Source organism: Pelodiscus sinensis, chromosome 6 (assembly GCF_049634645.1).
Source record: "Pelodiscus sinensis isolate JC-2024 chromosome 6, ASM4963464v1, whole genome shotgun sequence".
NCBI lineage: Eukaryota > Metazoa > Chordata > Testudines > Trionychidae > Pelodiscus > Pelodiscus sinensis.
Genome location: NC_134716.1, coordinates 118,166,489 through 118,190,045, shown reverse-complemented (window position 1 = coordinate 118,190,045; position 23,557 = coordinate 118,166,489). Strand labels below are relative to the sequence as shown.

Genomic DNA, 23,557 nt, shown 5'->3' with positions numbered 1-23,557 from the left:
GCGCCATCTTCACAGTGCAGGGCTGATGGAAGCAAACACTCCTGTCAGCTTCCCTTACTCCTCATGGCTGTGAGGAGTACCAGTGCAGAACAGAGCTGACCTCAGCATTCAATTTAGCGGGTCTTAATTAGACGCACTAAATTGAATGTCAGAAGATTGATCTCTGGTGCGGTAATTGGAAACAGGGCCTTAGCCTTGGTTCCCCTAGCCTTGTTTTCCTGAGGATCAAGTTGCAGCCTGCTTTTCTGTAGATCATCTGTTTCCCTGACTCCTCAGAAGATCAGCTTTTTAACTACTTTCTAGCATTTTGTTTGAGGGATCATGATTAAAAGTCCCTTAAACCAGAATCTCCTCCTTCCCTACTTCATAGAACAGCCAGATCCTGATTTCACATTAGTGGAGGTAAACCTGAAAGGCGTTACAATTTATCACCTTGATTGTCTATTCCAATACAGCAGTGTTTCTCAAAGTGATCCATGAAACCACTCAGAAACCTGCCAACTGGCTGCTCCACTGTGTTTATTTACCAGCTCCGCAGCTACACAGCCTTGTGGCTCCCATTGGCTTTGGTTCGACAAGGGAGTCGTGGGAAGCAGCGTGACCTGGGCTGCCCCTTCCCATGGCTCCTCTTCGCTGCAAAAGGTAAACCAGAGCCAATGGGAGCCGTGAGGCTCCATTTCTGTGGAGCCGGTAAATAAATACACCAGAGTGGCCAGTTAGCAGGTTTCTCAGAGTGGTTTCCCGGACCACTTTGAGAAACCCTGGAATACAGGCTACTGGGGCGCTCTACAGCTATTGAGTTCTGATTTCTGCAAAGCTAACTAAAGCTGGTTTAACTTTTTGTTACCTATTAACCATCAAACAAAATAACCACCAAGCCCACAAATATAACATTCCTAACATTAACACAGATAACACTAACCTTCTTCCCAAGGCCCAAAAACTCAGCTGTACTAATGTTCACCTTGTGGTATCTTGCAACTGAGGACCTCAAAGCATTTTATCACAGAAACATAGAAATGTAGGACTGGAAGTGACCTCAAGATGTCATCCAGTCCACCCCTCAGGGGGTGAGGAAGGATTCTGTGTGTCTTAAGTATTCCTGACAGCTGTTTGTCTAACCCAATTTTAATGACAGGAATTCTGCACCCAGCCTAGGTAACTTGTTCCAGTGCTAACCTATCTATACAGTTAAGAAGGTTCTCTCCCCTCCCCCCAATATCTAACTTAAATCTCTCTCTTGCTGCAAAGTGAGCTGATTCCTTCCTATCCTTCCCTTAGTGGATATGAAGGACAAATTATCATGATCGTATTCTTAAGAACCTGCTACATAATAGAAAACTGTTACCAAGTTTCCCTTCAGCTTTCTCTTCTCCAAACGGGTGCATCTACACTGCACTTATAGTTTGAAATAAGCTACGAAATTTGAGCTACGCAATTTGCGTAGCTTATTTTGAGTTAATTTCTAAATAGAGAGCTATTCCAAAATGTCATAGAATCATAGAGCTGGAAGAGACCTCAGAAGGTCATCAAGTCTAGCCCCCTGCTCTAGGCAGGACCAATTCCAACTAAATCAACCCGGCCAAGGCTTTGTCAAACCGAGACTTAAACACCTCTAGGGATGGAGACTCCACTACTTCCCTAGGTAACCCATTCCAGTGCTTCACCACCCTCCTAGTGAAATAGTTTTTCCTAATATCCAACCTGGACTTCTCCCACCACAACTTGAGACCATTGCTCCTTGTTCTGCCATCTGTCACTATCAAGAACAGCCTCTCTCCATCCTCTTTGGAACTTCCCTTCAGGAAGTTGAAGGCTGCTATCAAATCCCCCCTCACTCTTCGCTTCTGCAGACTAAACAGACCCAAGTCCCTCAGCCTCTCCTCATAAGTCATATACTCCAGCCCCCTAATCATTTTGGTTGCCCTCCGCTGGACCCTCTCCAATGTGTCCACATCCTTTTTGTAGTGGGGGGCCCAGAACTGGACACAATACTCCAGATGTGGCCTCACCAAAGCCGAATAAAGGGGAATAATGACATCTCTGGATCTGCTGGCAATGCTCCTCTTAATGCAACCTAATATGCCATTAGCCTTCTTGGATACAAGGGCACATTGTTGACTCATATCTAGCTTCTCATCCACTGTAACCCCCAGATCCTTTTCTGCAGAACTACTACTTAACCGGTTGGTCCCCAGCCTGTAACTATGCTTGGGATTCTTCCGTCCCAAGTGCAGGACTCTACACTTGTCCTTGTCATCAGATTTCTTGTGGCCCAATCCTCCAATTTGTCTAAGTCATTCTGGACCCTGTCTCTGCCCTTAAGCATATCTACCTTTCCCCCCAGCTTAGTGTCATCTGCAAACTTGCTGAGGGTGCAATCCATCCCCTCATCCATATTATTAATAAAGATTTTGAACAAAACCGGTCCTAGAACCGAACCTTCGGGCACTCCACTAGAAATGTCCCTCAATCCTCGTGGAACAAGGTTTACAGGGACGTCGGAATAGTGTGCCCATTATTTGGAAAGATATTTAAAAATAACGGGTGTGTTGTCAAGACACAGAAAACACTATTTTGGGATACCAGAAGATCCTTAAATAGCGCCACTGTCTAGTCACACCCAACATGTCTAATTCTTTCAATGCATCCTAATAGGTCATGTTTTCTAACCCTCTTTCAGTTTTTGTTGCTTTCCTTTATTTAGTCATCACATTTTTCTTGCAGTATGGTGCCCACAACTGGGCACAGTACTCCAGGTGAGGCCTCACCAATGCTGACTAAACTGAAACAATCACTTTCTATGTCTTAAATATGATATTCCTGTTAATACATTTCAGAATGACATCTGAATTTTCACAGCAGCAGCATGTTGTTGACTCATACTGAATTTGTGATCCATCGTACCCCCAAATCTTTTTCTGCTTTACTGCCGCCTCACCAGTTGTATTTGTGCACTGGATTTTTCTTAACTAATATTTTTCATTTAATCACATAGTGTCTTACTAATTTCAGACCAATTCTTCAATTTATCATAATCCTTTTGAATCCTAATCCTGTCCTCCAAGTGCTTGCAATACCTCCCAAATTGATGATGTCCACAATCTAGCCTGTGGACAATTTGGCTCTGGTGAGGCCACATCTGGAGTATTGTGTTCAATTCTGGGCCCCCCACTATAGAAAGGACACACTGGAGAAGGTCCAGTGGAGGGCAATGAAAATGATTAGGGGGCTGGAGCCCATGACCTATGAGGAGAGGCTGAGGGATTTGGGTTTGTTTAGTCCACAGAAGAGAAGAGTGAGGGGGGATTTGATAGCAGCCTTCAACTTCCTGAAGGGAGGTTCCAAAGAGGATGGAGACCGTCTGTTCACAGTAGTGATGGATGGCAGAACAAGGAGCAATGGGCTCAAGTTATTGTGGGAGATGTCTAGGTTGGATATTAGGAAAAACTATTTCACTAGGAGGGTGGTGAAGCACTGGAATGGGTTGTGTAGAGAGGTGGTGGAATCTCCATCCCTAGAGGTTTTTAAGTCTCGGCTTCACAAAGCCCTGGATGGGTTGATTTAGTTGGGATTGGTCCTGCCTTGGTCAGGGAGCTGGACTTGATGACCTCCTGCGGTCTCTTCCAGCTCTATGATTCTATGATACCTAAGTGAATGGTGGAACTAAAATGGCTTCATCAGGTGCTCCTGAACAAGTAAATGAATGCATTTTAACTCAGGCCTCCTCCTCATAGTGATTAAAAATAAATTTCAAAAACAGTGTGGCATTTGAATAGCATTTGCAATTACAATTATTCTTCATCATCGGGGAGCACTCAGCTGTTTACAGATCACTGAGTTCCTAGGAATTGCCACATGAGATCAGACTCATGGGCCAAGTAGTCCAGTGTTCTACCTCCAACACTGACCAGTAGCACATGCTACCGAGATGCAGGTAGGTGCAGAAACCCACACAGCAAGGAGATGGGAGATAATCTACCTCTACCCCATACAGGAAATATTTGCTAGGCACATTTAATGCTTTTAAGATACCGTTGAGATGTTGTACTTAATGATTCAGTCCTAAAAGCAATAACAAGGAATTCTTCTTGAATAAACAGAGTCCTATTAAGCTCCTTAATTAAAGCTACAGGTGATAAACTTTTGATTACTTGCACATAATGAAAGGTGCCCATTTTCTCATGTGTGTGAGGCCATACAATATAGTGTATACCCTTTCTGTGTATATATCTTTATGCAGCTTTTTAGATCCCATTTCTGTGAAGTATTTAAATGTTTTTATACACATATTTAAATCTTGTATTTTCCATTTAAAAATGGACTGGGAAAACTGCATGAGTAGAAAGAAAATATGATTTAAGGAACAACTGTGTTCTGGCCTGACCTTTCTGATTGTTGTTAAGTCTGCTCAAAACAGAACCTAGAAATTCAAATACTTTATGAAGTTAATGGTGTAAAACTAAAATCCTGTAGAAGAATCAGTGCCAAAGAAAAAAAAAGAGAGAGCGAGAGTAGCTAATTGAGTTCCACAGGTCTATCTGTGCATCACGTAATCCAAGAGGATTTATTTCTATTCAGTCACCAAGCAAGTCTCTATAAGGTGTCCTTGATGCTTACCTGGCATGACTTCAGTCACGAGAGGTCCCTCAGCAGGCACTTCCCTGATGATCTCATTATCGTCTTCATTGACATCCAGCCAACGGCCACATTTGAACGTATATTTCTCCTTCGTCAGTGTCTTCAGCAGAGTTATCTTAATTAAACCAAAACAGCACCTGAGTTTGCAGGCTTAAAAACAAAAATGGCAAGCTCCCAATAAACTCTGTGGGGGGAGGAAGGGTAGGTCAGAGCCATGAAGGCATAAATATCAACATTTAGAGAACCATTCAGGTTATGCTTTTCACTGTGACATCTGAGCACCTACCAGAATTAGGACACTAAAAGGGTGTGTCTAGACTACTGAGTTTTTTAAAAAAAAAACTTCACCTGCATCTAGATTGCCGTCACATTCTTTTGAAATTAAATCGAAAGAACGCGGCGGTTTTTTCAAAATCAGTAAACCTACTTTTACCAGGAAGAACGCCTTTTTTCGAAAGAGCTCTTTTGAAAAAAGGCATTCTTGAACGCAAACAGGGCTTTTTCAAAAGAGAGCATCCAGATTGCCTGGGTGCTCTCTTTCGAAAAAGCAGATTGCTTTTTCAAAACCCTTGTGGCTGTCTAGATGATCTCTTTCGAAAGAGGCTTGTAGTCTAGATGTACCCTAAACAAGGAGATGAATGTCTGTCAGATCTGATTCCTTTTCACTCCTTCCCTTCTCCACCCACCCCAAGGCAAAACTGTTGTTCAAACTCATCTGCCCTCCACTCAAAAAGTAACTTAGAACAAAGTTTTGATCAACTTATTGCTATTCAGATTTACTTATGTGCTTATACTATGCCCAGTGCTGTACTATGTACAGATAACACACCAATAATCCATGCCCCAGGGAGGTTGCAAGTTCAAACAGAAAGACACAGAACAGTCAGGGCACACTGATGGGATGACTGGAATCGACTGGGAATGACTGGGATTTTTGTTTAAATGTACTAGGAGTTGTATATCACAAAAAAGTGAGTCTGTTGGGGAACTATAAACTGTGGCACTGTGTGACGGGGTGTGCAAACCCCGCACCGAGACAGACACGATTCAAATTAGGGATGTAAGAGTGTAGTCGATTAAAAGATTAACCGATAAGCAAAAGCTGGTAGGACCCAGACCCAGCATGAGCCAGGACTGAGCTGTGCTGCCAGCCTGCCAGCTCCTACTACATTTTAAATGGAGAGCTGCAGCGGCACTAGGTCCTGGACCCGATGTGAGCCAGGTTGCCTGCCCACCCAGCTCTTACCTAATACCCTCTAAATGCAGAGCCTCAGCGGGGGTAGGTCCCGCACACAACGCAAGCTGTGGCTGAATGCTTTAACTGCCTTCCCTTATCGACTAATCGTGTAGTCCACAAAAATTCTATCGACAACACGATTAGCAAATTACCCACTTCTTATCCCCAGTTCAAACCCTGTGGGCAAAGGAAGTCCCATCCCTCCACCCAGACTGGACATGCTCCAAGCGCTGGAGCAGTATAAAGGGGAGTAGCTCAGCTCGATCTGGGCTAGAGGCTGGAGAGGAAGGACCCGCTATAGGAGCTCCAGAGGTAGCCCAGCCAGAGACCGCATCGAGCTGCCAGAGCTGGAGGAGCATCAGGGTGAGGCTGGCGCAGTGGAACCAGAGGACCCAGAGATTACGTGGAGCAGCCCAATGCGGGATGTGGTAGAAAGTGACCCCCGGAGGGTGAGTGAGTGGTATCTCCCACCCGAGTGTTGCGGTGGGATTCCCTTCAGACCAAGTGGTGGATCACTCCCACACTGATGGGGCCCTAGGTCGGGACCCAATGGAGTAGGGCGAGCCTGGGCCCCCTTACCAGGGCTGCTGCCCCCAAACCAGTGAGACTCTAACCATTAGGATGTGCTGCCCTGAACCAAGGGCTGTGTTACTGACTCTAACCATTAGACTGTGCTGCCCTGAACCAAGGGCTGTGTTACTGACTCTAACCATTAGACTGTGCTGCCCTGAACCAAGGGCTGTGTTACTGACTCTAACCATTAGGCTGTGCTACCCTGTGAAGAAATGGGTATGCTGACAACTTAGGCCACTAGGCCTCTGCACTTCAGGGTGATGGACTAAAGTGGGTAACCTGTGTGCCCGGGGGGCTCTGCTGCTGGCCTTGTGCCCAGGGCTTTGGTCCCATCCTCAGTTGGGGGTGGGGGTGGACAGGAGTAAGGGGCCTCAGCACCCCACTTTTAAAAATGTTCCCACACTACTAATCAGAGCTGCCTGATAGGGGTTACTCAAGAGCTTCCATTCCTAAAGGAGGGAGCATTCTGCAGGGAGCCCGTTCAATCTGATATAAAAATGATATATTCCCACCAGCCTCACTTATTGCTCGCAGCAGGCAGCGAAGAACAAACTGGAGTCCCTCTGACACCGACAAAGAGGGGACTCCTCCTCAGTAGGGCACCCTTCGCTCCCTCCGGAGTAAAAATGACAGCAAGTGAAGGCTGACAAAGTACAAATAACTCTGGATGTCTCTTGAGACCCAGCATGCATCTGTAACACTTCACCCTTTACTAGCTCGCCTAGATCCTGCCTCTGCCTGTGCAGCTTCCTCAGCATGGAAGAGGCCAGAATCCAGCCTCATTGCATTAGAGACACTAAAGAATAAACAATGTGCCATTGTAAACTGGTAAGTAGTGATTTATCATCACTGTTATTTACAGCTGGAGTGTGAAATTGATGGTTTTTGAAGCACGAGCTTCCAAGCTATCCAGAGCTGGGCTGGTGGCCTACTGACAGCATGCTGCATTTTTCAGCTGCAAGGATAAAGCTTAAGGATGAACTCCATGCCTCCAGACTTAGGCAAAGTCTGACAGCATCATAATCAGTGTCAAAGGAATGGAGAAATAAACCAGATCCTACTTCACAAGAACACTTTCCTGCTGGCTAAGTAACAAAGAGAACTGGTGCTGGCTGAATGAGAGAAATAAGAAACGAGTAAAGATTTTTAAGTAGGTTATCATGTATGTCCCCCACACAGGATGAAGGATCACTATAGTACAATCTCCACTGTTTCCTTCAATCAAGATATAAATGACTTAAGGAACAGGGCTTCCAGGGTTGTCCATTGGGAGATTGTCACACCCTCCCAGATCTCACTGTTAGGAATCATTTTCTTTCTGATCAGCCAAAACAGGCTGTAAAGGCACTTGCTTGCTGACCCTGCTGCGTAAAATGATGTGTCTGAGAGCTCCAGGAATATCCATGCATACAGCAGGCAAGGACAGGGAGGAAGGATGCACTCTTCAGGCTGTTGGTTGCTGCCATTTTCCATCCCTCTCGTCTCCTCCAGTGACTGCCCTCGACAGGATATCAGACCACTGGTGTCCTGCCCCTATTACTGTTGCTGGGCTTACTTATCACAGTCAATGCGTCTAGTTCAGGGGCGAGGAACCTTTTTTGGGCTGGCGGCCACTGACCCACAGAAAAATCAGGTGGGGGCTGCACACAAGTGAGAAGGAAAACAAACAATAAACCAACCAAACAAAAAAACAAAACAAACCCTCACGGCCTGAGGTGAGCCTGGGGGCCCCTGACTGAGAAAGACACTCCCCACATTTCCCTTCACACACCAGAGCCTATGGAGGCCCAGGCTAGTAAATGTTGTGTGTTCCAGTCCCACAGTAGGGTGCTGGGGGGAGGCGGGAGTGGCTAGAATCAGCACGAACTCCCCAGTGCTGGTGGAGGGGAACCCTGAGTCTCGGGGGCTGGATCCAGCAAAGCTGGGGGCTGCATCCAGCTAAGGTTCTGCACCCCAGGACCTCTGACTTGGGGTAAGGATCAAAATCCTACCAGGCCACAGGATTCTGATACGCACTATGCACAGCATTTTTCTTGCTCCAGACCTCCAGCATCAGGGCCAACGTTCCCCAGGTGGAGGAGGGCTGCATAGGACTCAGTGTGGGGACAATTGACAAGCTTATCTGTTCACTGCTGAGCACTGGGGGTCACTCCAGTCTCCCCTCCCGCTGTCAGGACCTAGTGCAGCATCAGCAGTAGTGCCCAGTTCTGAGGGTGGAGCTTCCGCGCAACCCAACAGCACAAGTGGCTGGGCTGCATGGTGGGTGGGAGGGGGAGGAGCTGACATGGAGCTGTGGACAGGAGGAATCCTCTCCCACAGGCTGGGAAACACCAAAAGGAATCACTCGCTAGCCACTACTGTAGTGCAGTATAAAGGTTGTGTGTGTCCCTGCAGAACCTACATCTCTGCTCAGACACAGACAATAGTCAGTGGGCCTATGTAGGAGTCCGTTCACAAGGCATGCTCCCTCTTCTCCCCATGGCAAAAGGATGTAGGGATCCCCAGTGTAGCTGTACTCGGTGATATGCCAGGGGTGTGCACTTTTCAGGCAACCTCCCCAGAACCCGATCTTCACCATTGCCCAGCAGAACCACGCACTGTTGTAAACGGAGAAACCAATTCAGGCTCCTAAGACCAGTGGCTCATTAACACAGCAAATTGTTTGGAACACGTAGAGGATGACTTACCCCATTGAGAGTGGACTTGGCTTTTCCAGGTGCAACTTACCTTTTCCTATCATCTCACCTTGTCTAGATGCCAGCCAGCAAAAGGGCTCCTCTTCTCATGCCATATCCGGAGCTTATAAAATGTGCCCAGATCAGGGAGCTCAATCTACACAAACAAACATACCCAACATGGCACATGACATAACTCGGCAAGGCACATGTATTGCTCTTAAAACCTATAATACACAGGTTCTAATGAGGGTCAAAAAAAGAGTAAGAACAGGCGATGAGAGTGAATTATGCTAGAAAGATAACACACTCTGCACCACAGAGACAGTCTGATAAATTTCATGAAAGTCAGGTAGGTCATGTGCATGGAGTAGAATCTGCTGCCTTAGGTGAAGTTCTGCCTTAGAATACTGACAGGAACCCACATACCTCTTTGCACACCTGACTCTAGGGCAGTGGCTCTCAGCCTTTCCAGATTACTATATCCTTTTGGGAGCCTGATTCTCTTGCCTTCCACCCATGTTTTCCTCCCTGAAGCATGACGTTCTTACAAAATCAGATGAAAACATACAAAAATGTCACAGCACACTATTACTGGAAAATAGCCGAGGTTCTCGTTTTTGCCATATAATTATACAATAAATCAACTGGAATAGAACTATTCTACTTACATGTCAGAGTATAGTCTACAGAGCAGCAGAAACAAGTCATGGTCTGTATGAAATTTTGGTTTGGATTGACTTTGCTAGTGCAATTTATGTGGCATGTTATAAAACTAGGCAAACACCTAGATGAGTTGATGAATCCCCTGGAAGACCCCCCGTATACCCCGCAGGAATATGCATCCCCTGGTTGAGTACCACTGCTCTAGAGCCCCAACATCAGAGCTGATATTTCCAAGTTGAGGAGCACTGCACAGGAACCGATGTGGAGACCATCATTGGCCTGAGCCATTCACTGTTGAGTACAGTGTGCTCTCTGAATAAGTCATGTGAATAAGGGCTGTCGGCTATAATATTTGGAGCACCTTATTCTCACAGCATTATTCTGGTAGGAATCTTCCTCAACTGATCCCCAAACAAAGCTTCCAAAACTCATGCACCTCTCCTTCTCTGAGACAGCTACAGCTTCAGATAGCTAGATAGAGGAATTATTGTTATGAACAGGGTAGTTAATCAGAACCCATAACTAAGCTTTAGGGACATGTCATCACCTGTCAAATGCAAGCAGCTCAAGAAATTAGGGGTAGCAGAATAGCCTATAATGGACCCTAACTCTGCAGGCAGCATTGGCATGAGCACTGATCATTTTTGGAGGGACATGTCCAAAGAGACTGAACATGTGGCCAGGGCAAAACTATATCCTATGTGCAAAGGGAGCTTTGTCTTCTGCTTGTTCTTTGTAGAGCCTAGAGGACTTTGAGGGCACTGTACACACAAATAAACTATCCCATTAATTCTAGTGTCCACGACAGTCAGCCTTGTGCGAGCACCAAGAGGCTAGCATTGCATGTCATGAGGCTACACTGCTCTTCCTCAGGTTCTAGCAAGAGCCATTAGTGAGGCTCTGTGATTGTTCCTGCCTTCTGCAGGCATAATGGAGCATCTCCTCCAAAGGCATACATGGGTGCAACATATGCACTGGAGTCAATGGAGCTGAGACAGTTTACATCACCTGAGGACAGAGCCCGCCTACTCCAGGAATTCTAGAGAGAATTTAATACATTCTACCCCATTACCTCAAGTCACCATCCCCTGAAGTACCTTAAGCCCTATTTTAAGAACTAGGGCCAGACCCTCAGCTGGTGTAAATCTTTGTGTTTCCACTGAAGTTAATGGAAATATATCTATTTACATCACCCAAGGATTTGTTCAGGGCTTAAAGTGGGTTTAAGTGGTGAATAGGCCTGGGACTTCTGGCCTTCTATAGAGGGGTGAAATTTGCCATAAAAGAACCACAGTCGAGTCCTTCCACCACAAATGCAGGGTTCTGACCATGAACTTGTCAGTCTGTCCAGCTTCGAAGTTGTCCGAATTGTTGTCCAGTTTCATTTCATCTGACTTCCCCTTGTCTCCGTAAATCTGGAGGAAGATGCTGGCATCTGTCCCTGCATTCTTAATGTCACTTGTCCAGATCCAAAGTGACCAGGGATTTTCTACAAAGAAGAGCCAAACCATTTTATAAACAACACAGAAAATAAAAGTATCGACACTCATTGGCAAACGCATGCCTATAACTTCACACCAAGACAAAAGGAGGCTTGGCATTTATGTGAGAAAAATTCAGGATTTTTTATTCTCTCAGACATATAAGTGATCAAGTATCTATAGTCATATAGGAATAACATTCTACACCCTGAAAGTGTGTGCTTTTGCACTAATGTAATTTGTAAAGTCATGTGTATAAAAAAGCCAAAACTGGCTGAGAACTTAAAAACTGGACAGCAACAGACCAAAAATGCTCCGAGGCATGCGTCAGTTTGTATCACTTCACACTGACTTAACAGACAATCTAGGCTTCAGAGTGATGTGTGGGGTTATTTTGTATGCTGGTTGTCTTGTGTGTATGGTTATCTTGTTTTGTACGTGGGTTGTGTCGCGCTGGTAGAGTTGTACTGATTTGTGTGAATAGCAAATAAGCGGTGCCTACTGAGGTGAGGGTCTATGTGAGTTTGAGGCAAAAGTATGTGAAGGATGTTATTTTACATAGGTTGTGGTATGTTAGGAGAGCTTTGTGGACCTGTGCATGTGATGAGTGGAGAAAAGGTGCGTGCTGCAGTGAGGGGTTATATGTGTTTGGGGTTTGTGTATGCTGGTTGTGTTGTTATGCAAATAATTGTGTCCATGTGTGGCCAGGTGGGTTGTACTGGGAGATTTGTGGTGACTGTGTGTGTGGTAGTTGGGCTAAGAAATCCATTATCTGTTCAGTCTCCCTCAACCAATGAAATTGTTGCACACAAATTAGCTGCAAAGTAAAGGTAGTGATTGGTTGAGTTAACATGGCCTGTTATATACCCATCCCTTACTGTAGTATATAGTTGCATAGGTGTAATTTGTAAGGTCAAATTAGCAGAAAACCTAAGAACTGGAGAGTGACTGACTTCATAACCCAGTAATTATTTGGTTGCCAAGGAAGTAAAGAGGTCAAAGAAAAACAAACCAAGCACAGAGTTTGGATAGATCTGTCAGAAGAGATTAGGAATCCCCAAGCATTTGCTACATCTTTGCAGATCTTAGTGGCTCTGTAAATTTGAAGCCTTCAGGCTTTACCCTACGCATCACCTCTCTAAACCTCCCTCCATATCCAGTGACATTGTGGACATTTGGTTCACAAGGAAGTTCTCATAAGTAGGCTTAGGTAAGCCAAGAGTCTTCGAAGTATAAGCACCAAAGGCAGACAGGAATCATTTGGTGCAAAAGGTTCGAGAATGAAATAAGAGTTGGTTGTACAGCAAGAAAAGCTCCTGACATCTATAAATCCGTGGAATACTCTTAAAAAAGCAGTGCAAGCAAGTGTGTAATGTGGACATTAAAAATGAGTTTGAACAACACTCCAAAAACCATACAGTTGAGAATAATTCTGTACTAGCAAACTGATGGGCAGGATGACATAATAGGTTTTCCCCATCTCCAGCTTCTACCATTCTTTAATATGGCATTTAAAGGGCACAGATTTCTCAAGGCTAATGTTTTCCGCCCATCTCACATACAATGGCAACCAGGGAATTACCCTGTCAATAAAAATCAGAGTTGATAATATGGCAGTTAAAGGTCATAAATGCTTTAGTTAAATGGACTGTATCAGAGACATAATGTGATGATAACATCAAATAACATGTAGATAAACTTAGTTTAAACAGAACTGCTGCTTACACAGGACAAACTAGAATCCACAGAGGCATCCTGATGAAATAGAATTTAATTTTGCCAATTAAAATATTTTGCTTACATGTACATTCTAATACAAGCAGGACAGCAGGAATTCTCTGCTTGTTGCAAACACACCAAACAAGCCTTGAACCATATTGCTATCATATCACCCTCTACTACTGTATATTCCGGCGTATAAGACGACTTTTTATGCGAAAAAACATCCCCCAAAAATCGGGGGTCGTCTTATACGCCGGGTATACAGGTAGTCCCCGACTTGCAGGTATGAATGGGGCTTTTCTCGCCCCGGAGGACACAGACTGCGGGACCTCGCGGTCCCGCCGCCCCTGTACTCCGGGGCGAGAAAAGCTGCTCCGCGTCTCCCTGGTCTGCAGACCAGGAAGACGCGGAGCAAAGCTGCGGAGGGGCTCCGGCAGCAGGGCAGCCCAGGCGCGCCTGGGATGCCCCGCTGCCGGCTTCCCCCGAGGCTTTGCAAAGCCGCAGAGGGGCTCGGGCAGCGGGGCAGCCCAGGCGCGCCGCGGCTGTCCCGCTACCGGCGTCCTCAGAGGCTTTGCTCCCGGTGTCCCTGGTCTGCTGGAGACGGTCCCCAGCAGACCAGAGGCACCGGGAGCAAAGCCAAATCGGCGGCAGGGTGCCGCGCTTCTGAGGCTTTGCTCTGGCAAAGCCTCAGAAGCGTGGCACCCCGCCGCCGCTTTGGCTTTGCTCCCAGTGCCCCTGGTCTGCTGGAGACGGTCCCCAGCAGACCAGAGGCACCGGGAGCGAAGCCGCAGCAGCGGCGGGGTCCCGCGCCTCCCCGGCTTTGCTCCCGGTGTCCCTGGTCTGCTGGAGACGGTCCCAGGGACACCAGGAGCAAAGCTGGGGAGGCGGAGGGGCGCTGGGGCGCTGCCGGTTGGCCTCTTAAGGGGGGGTAGTCTTATACGGCGAGTATAAGACGAAAACCTATCTTTTAACTAATAAATTAGGGGGTCGTCTTATACGCCCAGTCGCCTTATACGCCGGAAAATACGGTAGATGGAATGGAACACCTATCCAAATGCATTTAAGAATGCTTCCCTCTAACACAAAAGGACCAATTGCTTAACTTTGCTACCTGGAGAGGCACATTCTGCAGTTGGTCAAGATGACAAAACACTGTTGGACTTTTTACTCACATCCCACTCACCCCACATGAAGAAATAAGGTTTGTACACTGTGTAAAGTCAACAGTGACAGAGCTCTGGAGAAAAACAGTTCTTGCGCAAGAAGCCTGCAGTGTAGACGTAGCCTAAAAGTTTAATTTCTTGAAACCCCCAAACTCATGTCTGCCTGAATGTCTCCAATTGGAATTAAATCAAGACCTGAAAACTTTGATCACTGCATTACCGAGGCCTCTGCCTGGCAGAAGACACTACAGCTGTGTCTAGACTGGCAAGTTTTTCCGGAAAATCAGCAGCTTTTCTGGAAAAACTTGCCAGCTGTCTACACTGGCCGCTTTTTTGCGGAAAAGCCCGTCTAGATTGGCCACGGAAGCTTTTCCGCAAAAAGTGCTTTTGCGGAAAAGCATCCTGCCAATCTAGACGCGCTTTTCCGAAAATGCTTTTAACGGAAAAGTTTTCCATTAAAAGCATTTCCGCAAAATCATGCCAGTCTAGATGTAGCCTACCTGTTTTGTGTCAGGATAGATAGCATATAAATCTGAAGGCAGAAGAAACCCTCTTGTGCCCTGTCTGCCACGATACATACTCTTTAGTCTTTTCTGACGCAGGGAGACCATTTCATAGAGCTCCCGTTCTATCAGTCCATCTCCTTCATCTTCGTCCAGCCATTTCCCACAAGGAAAGGTTTGTTCAATGCCAGTGAATGGGCAATAAACCACCACCTAAGAAAAGAAGCCCAGGAAAGTCCAGTTATCCATTTCCTTTCACTAACAGCCGGATTAGAAGTGTTTGAAACCTGCCCGAGCTCATGCAACAACTGAGCAAGGAGATGTGAGTCCTCAGTGAAAAGTGAGGCTCTTTGGGAAGTCATCAGAAAAAAAGACCAGTCAATTTTCTGTCCAATTGTGAGTGCAACAAGTGGTTTCTGCCCTCCTGCTCCCCAGAAGAACCTCCTTAGGGGGCATTAACCAAGCAGAGACCAAACACCACTTTAGAGCTTGGAGGGAGAAACGGGTCACCTGCTCATCCCCCACAGGCTTGGGCATGGGAAGAGAGGTTGTAGGATGTACCACACAAGTCAATGGCTGTTGCACGTAGCTTTCATTTTCAAGTCGACAGCCTACGAGGACGGATGGCCTGGCAGCCACTTTTCAGAGACTGGCAGGAGATCCAAGTTATACAAATGATTCAGGTGCCTCCGCTGCTTAACTACATCACTTTCCCGGGAATCCACATGACCTTCCAAGCTTGGAGTGAGAGCTGAACATCTCATGGCAGAACAGTTAGAGATGGGCACAGACACAAATCCCCAAACCTGAGAAGCCCAAATGTTGACTCTAACAAACTGATGCAGTTGACCCTTTTGTCTGTTGTGGGCCCAACCAAAACTAAGATCACAACAGCTCCAGAACTTGGGTAACTTTGACTCTGGATTCTAACTTTGAATGCAACACAAAATTGAATTTCGGCAAACCATGCTATGCAAACATCTCACAGTGCTTCAGCGCTGAGCGGAAAATAATGTCTAACTTTGTGACAGCAAATGAGCAACTGACCCAATTAATGAGGGATTGATTTATGCATCTAATGGATATTAGTGGCAATCAGTCTCGTAGCATGCATTATGCATAGAATTGACTTAGTACACTGGAGATACTGTAATCTAAATAAAAGTAGAATATTTAAACTGATTTGGTTGTCCTGGGCAGATTGCAAATGAGAAATAATTTGACAGCTGCCTAAAGACATTGACCTGTTCTCACCTTCTCACAAAACCAGCCAGAACTGACACCGCAGTTATCATGCCCAATTGTGACTCTGCTCAGGGGGCTGAGAAGAGCTGCTATCTCAATGTTAAATAGATCTGTCCTGGCCCGTTCAAATTCACCTCCTTCCAAGAAAATCTTCCCACTGTTCCTTAACCCTTTAGAACCATGCAGGATGATGTGGACCTTGGAGTTAGTGCCGGCCCCTCTGACATCCCCGGTCATGACAGCAACATTGTAAACGATACCTGCGGGGTTCACAAAGGAATGAGAGTCAGTTTGAAAGAAAACAAAAGTGTGAAAGTAACTCTTTTTGACTTGACTTGGAATGTGGTTCATTGCTGCATTGATTTCCTGCAGGGTGTTTTGTTTTCACTCTCCATGCAGGGCACTGTAAATAAGATCGTTTTTTCATGCCATAGAGTGTTCAGAGAAACACACAGCTAAATCTTATATAACTTTGTATATTCCAACAGGTGCACGCATATGCAATAGCCTCTCTGCTACAAGGTGCCAGAACAAAAACGCCCTGAGCTGAAATTCAGGGGTTCTGACATTCTTGCTATAACAGTTAAGTTAAATGAAAAATACTGAACATCTTCAGAGTTTTCACAAGGCAGGCCCAGAGATTACTCCCACTTGAACAGTTAGATGGAAGCAAAGTTGTCAACACCAGTGTTTTCAAATGGGTGCCTAACGTCAAGGGCCTAGCAGGGGGGCTGACAGACTTGCAGAAGCCCTGGCCAATTTGGGGGGAGGGGCGGAAAGGGTATGGCCTTGGGGAAAAGGGGAGAGGGCAGGGACAGCCAGCCCTCAACACCACCTGGAGCGCACTGTGCAGGCCCTCCCAGCCCGTAGAGCTACCTAGAGCACACAGTATGGCACTCCAATGGCAATTTAAAGGGCCCAGGGATTTGGCGACCACTCAGGTCTCTTTGGATTGCCAGGTCCTGGGCAACTGTCCCTTTGTCCAGCCCTTCCCCATTGGCGGGCTTGGTGCCTAGACCCATATTTAGTTGCCTAAGTAAGAGGGGCCTGCTTTTCAGAGGAGCTGAGTATGAGAGGCACCAGATGAAGCGAAGTGGAAATACAAATCCTCAGTGCCACTGAAAGTCAGCTCCAGGATATTCAACTAGATCAGTGCCTCTCAATCTTTCCAGACTAATGTACCCCCTTCAGGAGTCTGATTTGTTTCCCCTCACTTAAAACAGCTTCATTACAAAATCAGACATAAAAACAGAAAGCAGTGTCGCAGCACACTATTGCTGAAAAAATTCTGACTTTCTCATTTTTACTCTATAATTATAAAATAAATCAATTGCAACACGAATACTGTACACACATTTCCGTGTATAATATATCGAGCAGTATAAATGAGTCATTGCCTGTATGCATTTTTAGTTTGTACTGACTTCATTAGTGCTTTTTATGTAGCCTGTTGTAAAACTAGGCAAATGTCAAGATGAGTTGATGTACCTCCTGGAAGTCCTCTGTGTAGCCCCAGGGCTACATGTATCCCTGGCTGAGAACCACTGAACTAGATGAACCACTCCTCTGATCCAGCATAACAATTTCTACATCCATTGAAAACTCTGAAAATTTAGCCTTGAAGACCTCAATGTCACAGAGAGGGTCAACGGCAGAGCCGGGATTATTAGAATTTAGGCATTCCTGGCTCCCACACATGTATTCAGGCCAATCTTTTATTAATAAGTAAGGAATCATTTTGACTATCACAAGAATGTTGAAAGGTGCATTTATCAACATTTATGCATCAGCCCAGCAGTCCCTGCTCAGGTCAAACAACTTCAACTTCAAGGATGAATTGTATCTAAGTAGGGACTTCAGAATCATGTCTTTTTCAAAGTTACATTCACAGTTGTACGTAGTCACATCCTATGCAAGTGGTTCATTTTTATCAAACTTTAAGAGCACAGATTATGTATGGAATGAGTTAATTCCAACTATATTGAATGGCAGCAGGATCAGAGAAAGCTTTATTAAAGAGGACAGGTATTATAGCTGTAAGATTGTATTTTTAAGGACACATACGTAATGAAACAATAATTCTACATCCCCAGTAGGTTTCACATGGAGCTCGCTGGGATGAATTCTAGGCTCTCAAGTGGTTGCAGGTAGTGATATGCAGCTAAGAACCTCGGCAACATGCAGAAATATTATTAGTATGCTCTTGATGTTCCTCTCTATACGAACAAAGAAATATAGGCAATGCTACCAACAGAATCAGAATCGTCCCATTGACCAGCAGTAATTTGCCGTACTGACACTATGCTTAGATGTCCTCAGGCAATGATAAAACATGTGTTTGCCTGTGTTCTGATTAAGTTAGACAATCATAAAGTCAATACACTTGAACCTCTTTAATCTGGCAACTCTAGGGGAAAAAGTTTATGCCAGATTAAAGATTGCATGGGGCCAAGAAGGGCGCTGCAGGGTCTGGGTATGAGGGGTAGAGGTGGGGCACTTACCTGCTGCCCACTCCCAGGTGCAGATGTGGCTCTGTGCTCCCTCCCACTCCCAAGCACCACAGCTATGGGAAAAGCCTCAGGGGAAGTAGCTCTGCATGCTGCCATTCCCCCAGCGATGGAGATGGAGAGTGGCAACATGCAGAGCCTCTTCCTTAACTGTAGCATGGGGGTTCCCAGATTAGGGACACCCATTGTAGTGAGGTTTATGTGTCTTGGAGTTTGGAACTGCACCTAATGTGTTGCAAAAGAAGATTCCGCTTCCCAGCCAATAGTATCAAATATAAAATGGATCAAGCAGCTGCACGTTGGTAGCTTTTTCACCAGTAGCACTGATAAAATGATTAAGCTACTTGGCATTAGCTGCCCACACTCTGAAGGCTGACAGCTCACACATACACTGGATCCTTCTTCCATTAGCCATCAGCTTGGGGAACGGCTTACATAGGTGCTTTATGATCCAGGCCAATGGACACGTCGTACAACTACTGCGCATTATGAGCTGGGCATTGGAGAACTGACATACCTCAGATGTTTGGTCCACAGCAGGTCATGACAAATCACAGACGGACATGTTACCTTCTAAACAAGGCATGGCTAGAGATCTCCACTAGAGATACAAGCGAGTAGTTGAGTAGTCTCCTAGCCTAGGCTTATCACTTTCCCATCCCCACACTAGTTGCCTCTGATACAGAGGCAGCAAGAGGGGGGAAGCAGAAGCCAGTGCAGGGGAAAGCCAGTTTAAAAGCCGGTTCCCCCCCATCATTGTCTTTGCAGCTTCGCCTGCCCCACCCCTGCTCCTACTGCTGCCTCTATCGGGGATTGCTCAGTCCCAGCTCATGCTGAGTCCGGGATCTACTCCCCCACTGCACCTCTGTAGTTTAAATGTAGTAAGAGCCAGGCTCTTAGTACATTTAAACTGCAGAGCCACAGCAGAGGTGGCTCCTAGACCCAGCGCAAGCCAGGTCTGGGGGAGCCCTCCCTTACTGACTAATCATGTAATCGATAAACATTTTATCAACTACACGATTAGTGGATTACCCACCTCTGAACAGCCTTAATCTCCACACAGCACAGGTCCCTATGGACCAAGGATCATGAAGGAATGGACACTGCCTCTCCAATCCTAACCTGCTAGTCAGCTATGTGGATGACCATGCTGGAGGCAGATATTCACTTGTCACACTCCATTTTTTTGGATGGAATTTTATTTCTATTTAAACCTGGAGCTTTGCATCCTCTCCAATTCTCCTTGCCCCCGTACCCCAGACTCTGGAGAGCTGCCTTTACCTGTGGCCTCACTTCCTCCCACAAGAATGTCCCGCTGGATTTTCCCATCATCTTCGTCCAATGCAAACCAGCGTCCAACTGGGAATTCGTACACTGATTTATTGCCAATGTCTTCAATGATCACCTAGGAGAAGAGGATCTGGTTTATATGACGGAGATGAGAGCAAAGCTACGGGAGGCGTTACACAGAGAGATGAAAAACAGCAGCGAGGTGCAGCATTTCAGTGGCCCATTCTGCTTTCACCGACGTGAAATACAATTCCTAGAGAACAAAATGGAACCATCCCTTCCACAGTTGTGGCTGACAAAGAGCCGTAGCCAATGAGCCCCTACATCATCTTTTAATGTGGGTATTATGCTTAGTGAACTTTGTCAGAATCTGCTCCCTCCTAGAGAGCCAGCTGCCCTAGAGAGCATCCAAGTGGCCTGCTTTACACTTCTGTAGAGTTTGCTTTTTGCCGCCTCTCGATCCTCACGCTGGATGGCAGCTAAACTGGAAACCCCATGACAACGCCTTTTTCAAAAAAAATTTCATAGATTTTAAGGCCAGGCAAGACCATTAGATCTAGTCTGGCCTCTGCATAACACAGGCTAGAGAATTTCACCCAGTTACTGAAATAGCAGCTTCCTGCTTTCACAGTTCAGCATCCTGTCTCTGCAATGCAGAACAGTGAGTGAACCTATTGCAGAAACAGCTGCTAGTTAGAACAGAAGAGCTCTCCTGGGTCAGGACAATGATCCATCTAGTGCAGATCCTGTCTTGCACCACTGCCCAAAGCCCAGATGTTTCAGAGGAAATGAACAGAATCCGTAATCATCAAGTGATCCCTCCCAAGTGGCAAATAAAGACTACGGACTTTCAAAGTATGGTTTTGCATCCTAGCTAGTAGCCATTGCAGTTTCTTGTCCTTTTGCTGAAGTATCTTGGACTACCAGAGGCAGGATACTAGACTAGAGGAACCATTCGTCTGAACAGCTATGACTATTTCTATGTCCTATGCTTCAAAACACTGCAACTTTCCTTAGCATTATTGCACCATTATAGGAGAACAGATTTTCTGCTGTATGTGAAAAATATCTCTCTCCACTCATATTGGTGGTGAATGTCTTTGTAAAGAAGATTTGCTGTCTAGGCTAGAATGTTTATTTCCCTCAGCCTTCGAGGCCAGAAGGACAGAGTCCGAGAAATATTTATGCCAAAATCCAGACACCAGTGACTCCCGGATTTAGCAATCATTGAAGATTTATTTGTAGCTGGAACTGCCAACTGGCTCCAGATCTAACAGCATCATTCTGAACCTGGAATGGAGCTTGTCTCCAGACTCTGCGTGGTACTGCACATCTGAGAAATCAGACAACAGTGGGGCACTGGAGCCTAAAAATACTGCTCCACTAAGGTACATGTGAACTGAGCACATAGGCATCCACGGGGAAAAATCAGTGGCTGCTGAGCACCCACCAGTAGCCAACTTCCCCCACCTTTCTGCCCTCCCCCCACACCTCTCATCCATTGGTGATCCTGAGGACCAACTCCTCACCCGCTGACCCAGTGCTTCCCGAGCATCATGAACAGCTGATTCATGGTGTTCAAGAAGCTCCAGGACGGAAGGGGAGAAGTGGGGATGGGGCACACTCAGGGGAGGAGGCGGGGAAGAAGCAAGCAGAGGAGGGGGGTTGGAGGAAGGGTGAAACGGAAGGGACAGGGGTGGAGCAGGGGCCGGGCTTGAGGGAAGGATAGGAATGGGACAGGGCCTGGGGCAGATGTGGGGGGGAGGGGTTAAGCACCCCCCAGCTAGAGGGAAAATTGGCGTCTATGTCTATACTAACAGTGCCCAGTAGCCATCACAATAGGTGTATCAATGGTTAGGAACCATCTCTCATAGACTAATACTTTTTTATGTTTCACTTTAAGGTCTTTACCCACATTTCATTTTATGTTTAGAGCTGGCAGCTAGCTCACTCTGAGCCTAAACAACTAGGCCACAACATCCAGCACTCCACAAGTGGGAGAGGCCCTACCAGAGCTATTTAACACATGTGTCTGGGTCTGACAGAGCTGAGCTCTCTTTACTAGCCGTAGAACATACTGGGGAAAAGGGAGCACCAGGAGAAAGACAAACTCTGTTAGGTTTTACCCTGCACCTCCAAACCCGGGGCTGCCGACATTTTGGCTGAGTTTCATGTCAAACTCACAGTCCATAATCTACTTTGTTGCTATTCCCAACTATCTTCCCAGTTACTGCTCTGCCCCTTGTCACCTCCCCTGTGTCTGTGACATCACAGATCTAAATGAAGTCGGTCTAAAGCCTGTCATGCAGGGACTATTTATAGTATCCTAATGAGGCTCTTTTTCTTCTGGTCTGTTCCCACTTATCAGAGGGATTCCCCGGGGCTCTGTTCCTTATTTTCTCTGTTTCCACTGAGCAGTTTAAATGGCACACTTGGGTTTCGGTCACAGTAATGATATTAAAGAGTGAGATAAGACTTGCATTTCTTGTCATGTCACCTAGGCTTCAAAAATACTGTGTCAGAGCCTCTGCTGGGGTCAATCAGTAAATCAACTCTACGCGAGGTTGTGGGGAATGTACATGAAATTTCTTTACTTACTTTATAACCTGGAGAGGTAGTGAGACACCCACAGTTCAGCTTGCCTGACATTATAAGCCCATGATTTCAGTGGCTTATAACTTTGTCACATTTTAACAGTTTGGGCTAAAATTTTCTATGCTGCGTGTCTGTTCTTTTTCTTTGAAATGTTAGCAAAAATGGTTTAGTTATTTCAGATAATAGGGAAATATTTATTTTGCCATTTAAAAATAGTCATATGACCATTTTATTGGGGAACTCTAGCATCACCATGCTTTGGTGCAGAGACTTGCAATTTGGGAGGCGCGGTGACCTTTATGTCACAAATGTGCCTTTTGCTATGTCCATGGAAAACCGTCCACATTTGGCCATGTTATAATAGTTTGCACAGTTTCAGTTCCCACCCTTCCATTGTGCTGACCGTGAGTTGGGGTTGTGTAGTTAAGGAGACTGTTGTCTGTTAGACCCCCCTACTCCAGTTGCAGAAAGTGAATAGTAAATGAGGAACAGGATGAGAAAGGCTGATCTCATGATTAAAGCAGTTGAAGGCTTCTCAGGAGAACTGGATTTTCGCTCTGCCTTTGCCACAGAGTGCCTGAGAGATGCTGCGGAAATCGTTTTAATCAATGGCCACTAATTGTGTGTTCCTCCTTTTCTGGATGCCCAGCTGAGGACAACAAGAATCTGGTTTGCAGCAGTTCTGAGCACTCACAGCTACCTTTGAAATCAATGGAAGCTGTGCTTTGAAGATATAAGGACTGTATCATGCTAAATACTCTAAAAAGATCAGGCCCTACATAGCTAATAGTGGATACCCAAAATTAGTGGACACTTTGCACTAAAGGATATATAAGGATAACTGGTTACCCGGTTGTTCAGTAAGTATTAGCCTTATTAGCAGGCCTTCCCTATAACTGGTTAACCAGAGGGCTGAGCCTGGCCAGAGCAGCCCCCCACCCATGGTTTGGCTAGGCTGGAGCAGCCCTGCCCGTGCATGACCAGGTTGGGGGAGCCTCCTGTCCACAGTGGGCTAGCCAGCAGAATCACAGCTGTGGGGCTCCTTTCTGGAGCAGCCCCTGCCAAGAGACCTCAGCTGCTCTGTACCAGACATCCATGGTGAAATGATTATAGGAGTAAAATTATATCATTTAACCACTAACTTTTAAAATGAGTATTTACATCCCTGCTTTTGACCTGAATCTCTCTTCTCATTTCCCCAGTGGTAACATGGGGGTAATAGTGCTCCCCTTCCTCACCGAGGTGTTGTGAAGATAAAT

At 46.0% G+C, this 23,557-nt stretch overlaps 1 protein-coding gene across 1 annotated transcript in view; it reads right to left on the bottom strand.

The window, feature by feature from the left end:
• LOXHD1 (lipoxygenase homology PLAT domains 1) overlaps positions 1-23,557 on the bottom strand; it is a 288,412-nt gene that overhangs the window by 141,159 nt on the left and 123,696 nt on the right. The window contains exons 12-17 of the mRNA XM_025178253.2: positions 19,695-19,818; positions 15,916-16,166; positions 14,739-14,874; positions 11,121-11,281; positions 9,197-9,283; positions 4,621-4,756 (exon numbers count right to left, since the gene is read on the bottom strand). Coding sequence (XP_025034038.2) covers positions 4,621-4,756; positions 9,197-9,283; positions 11,121-11,281; positions 14,739-14,874; positions 15,916-16,166; positions 19,695-19,818 — 895 coding nt within the window. The remainder of the gene's footprint in view (positions 1-4,620; positions 4,757-9,196; positions 9,284-11,120; positions 11,282-14,738; positions 14,875-15,915; positions 16,167-19,694; positions 19,819-23,557) is intronic.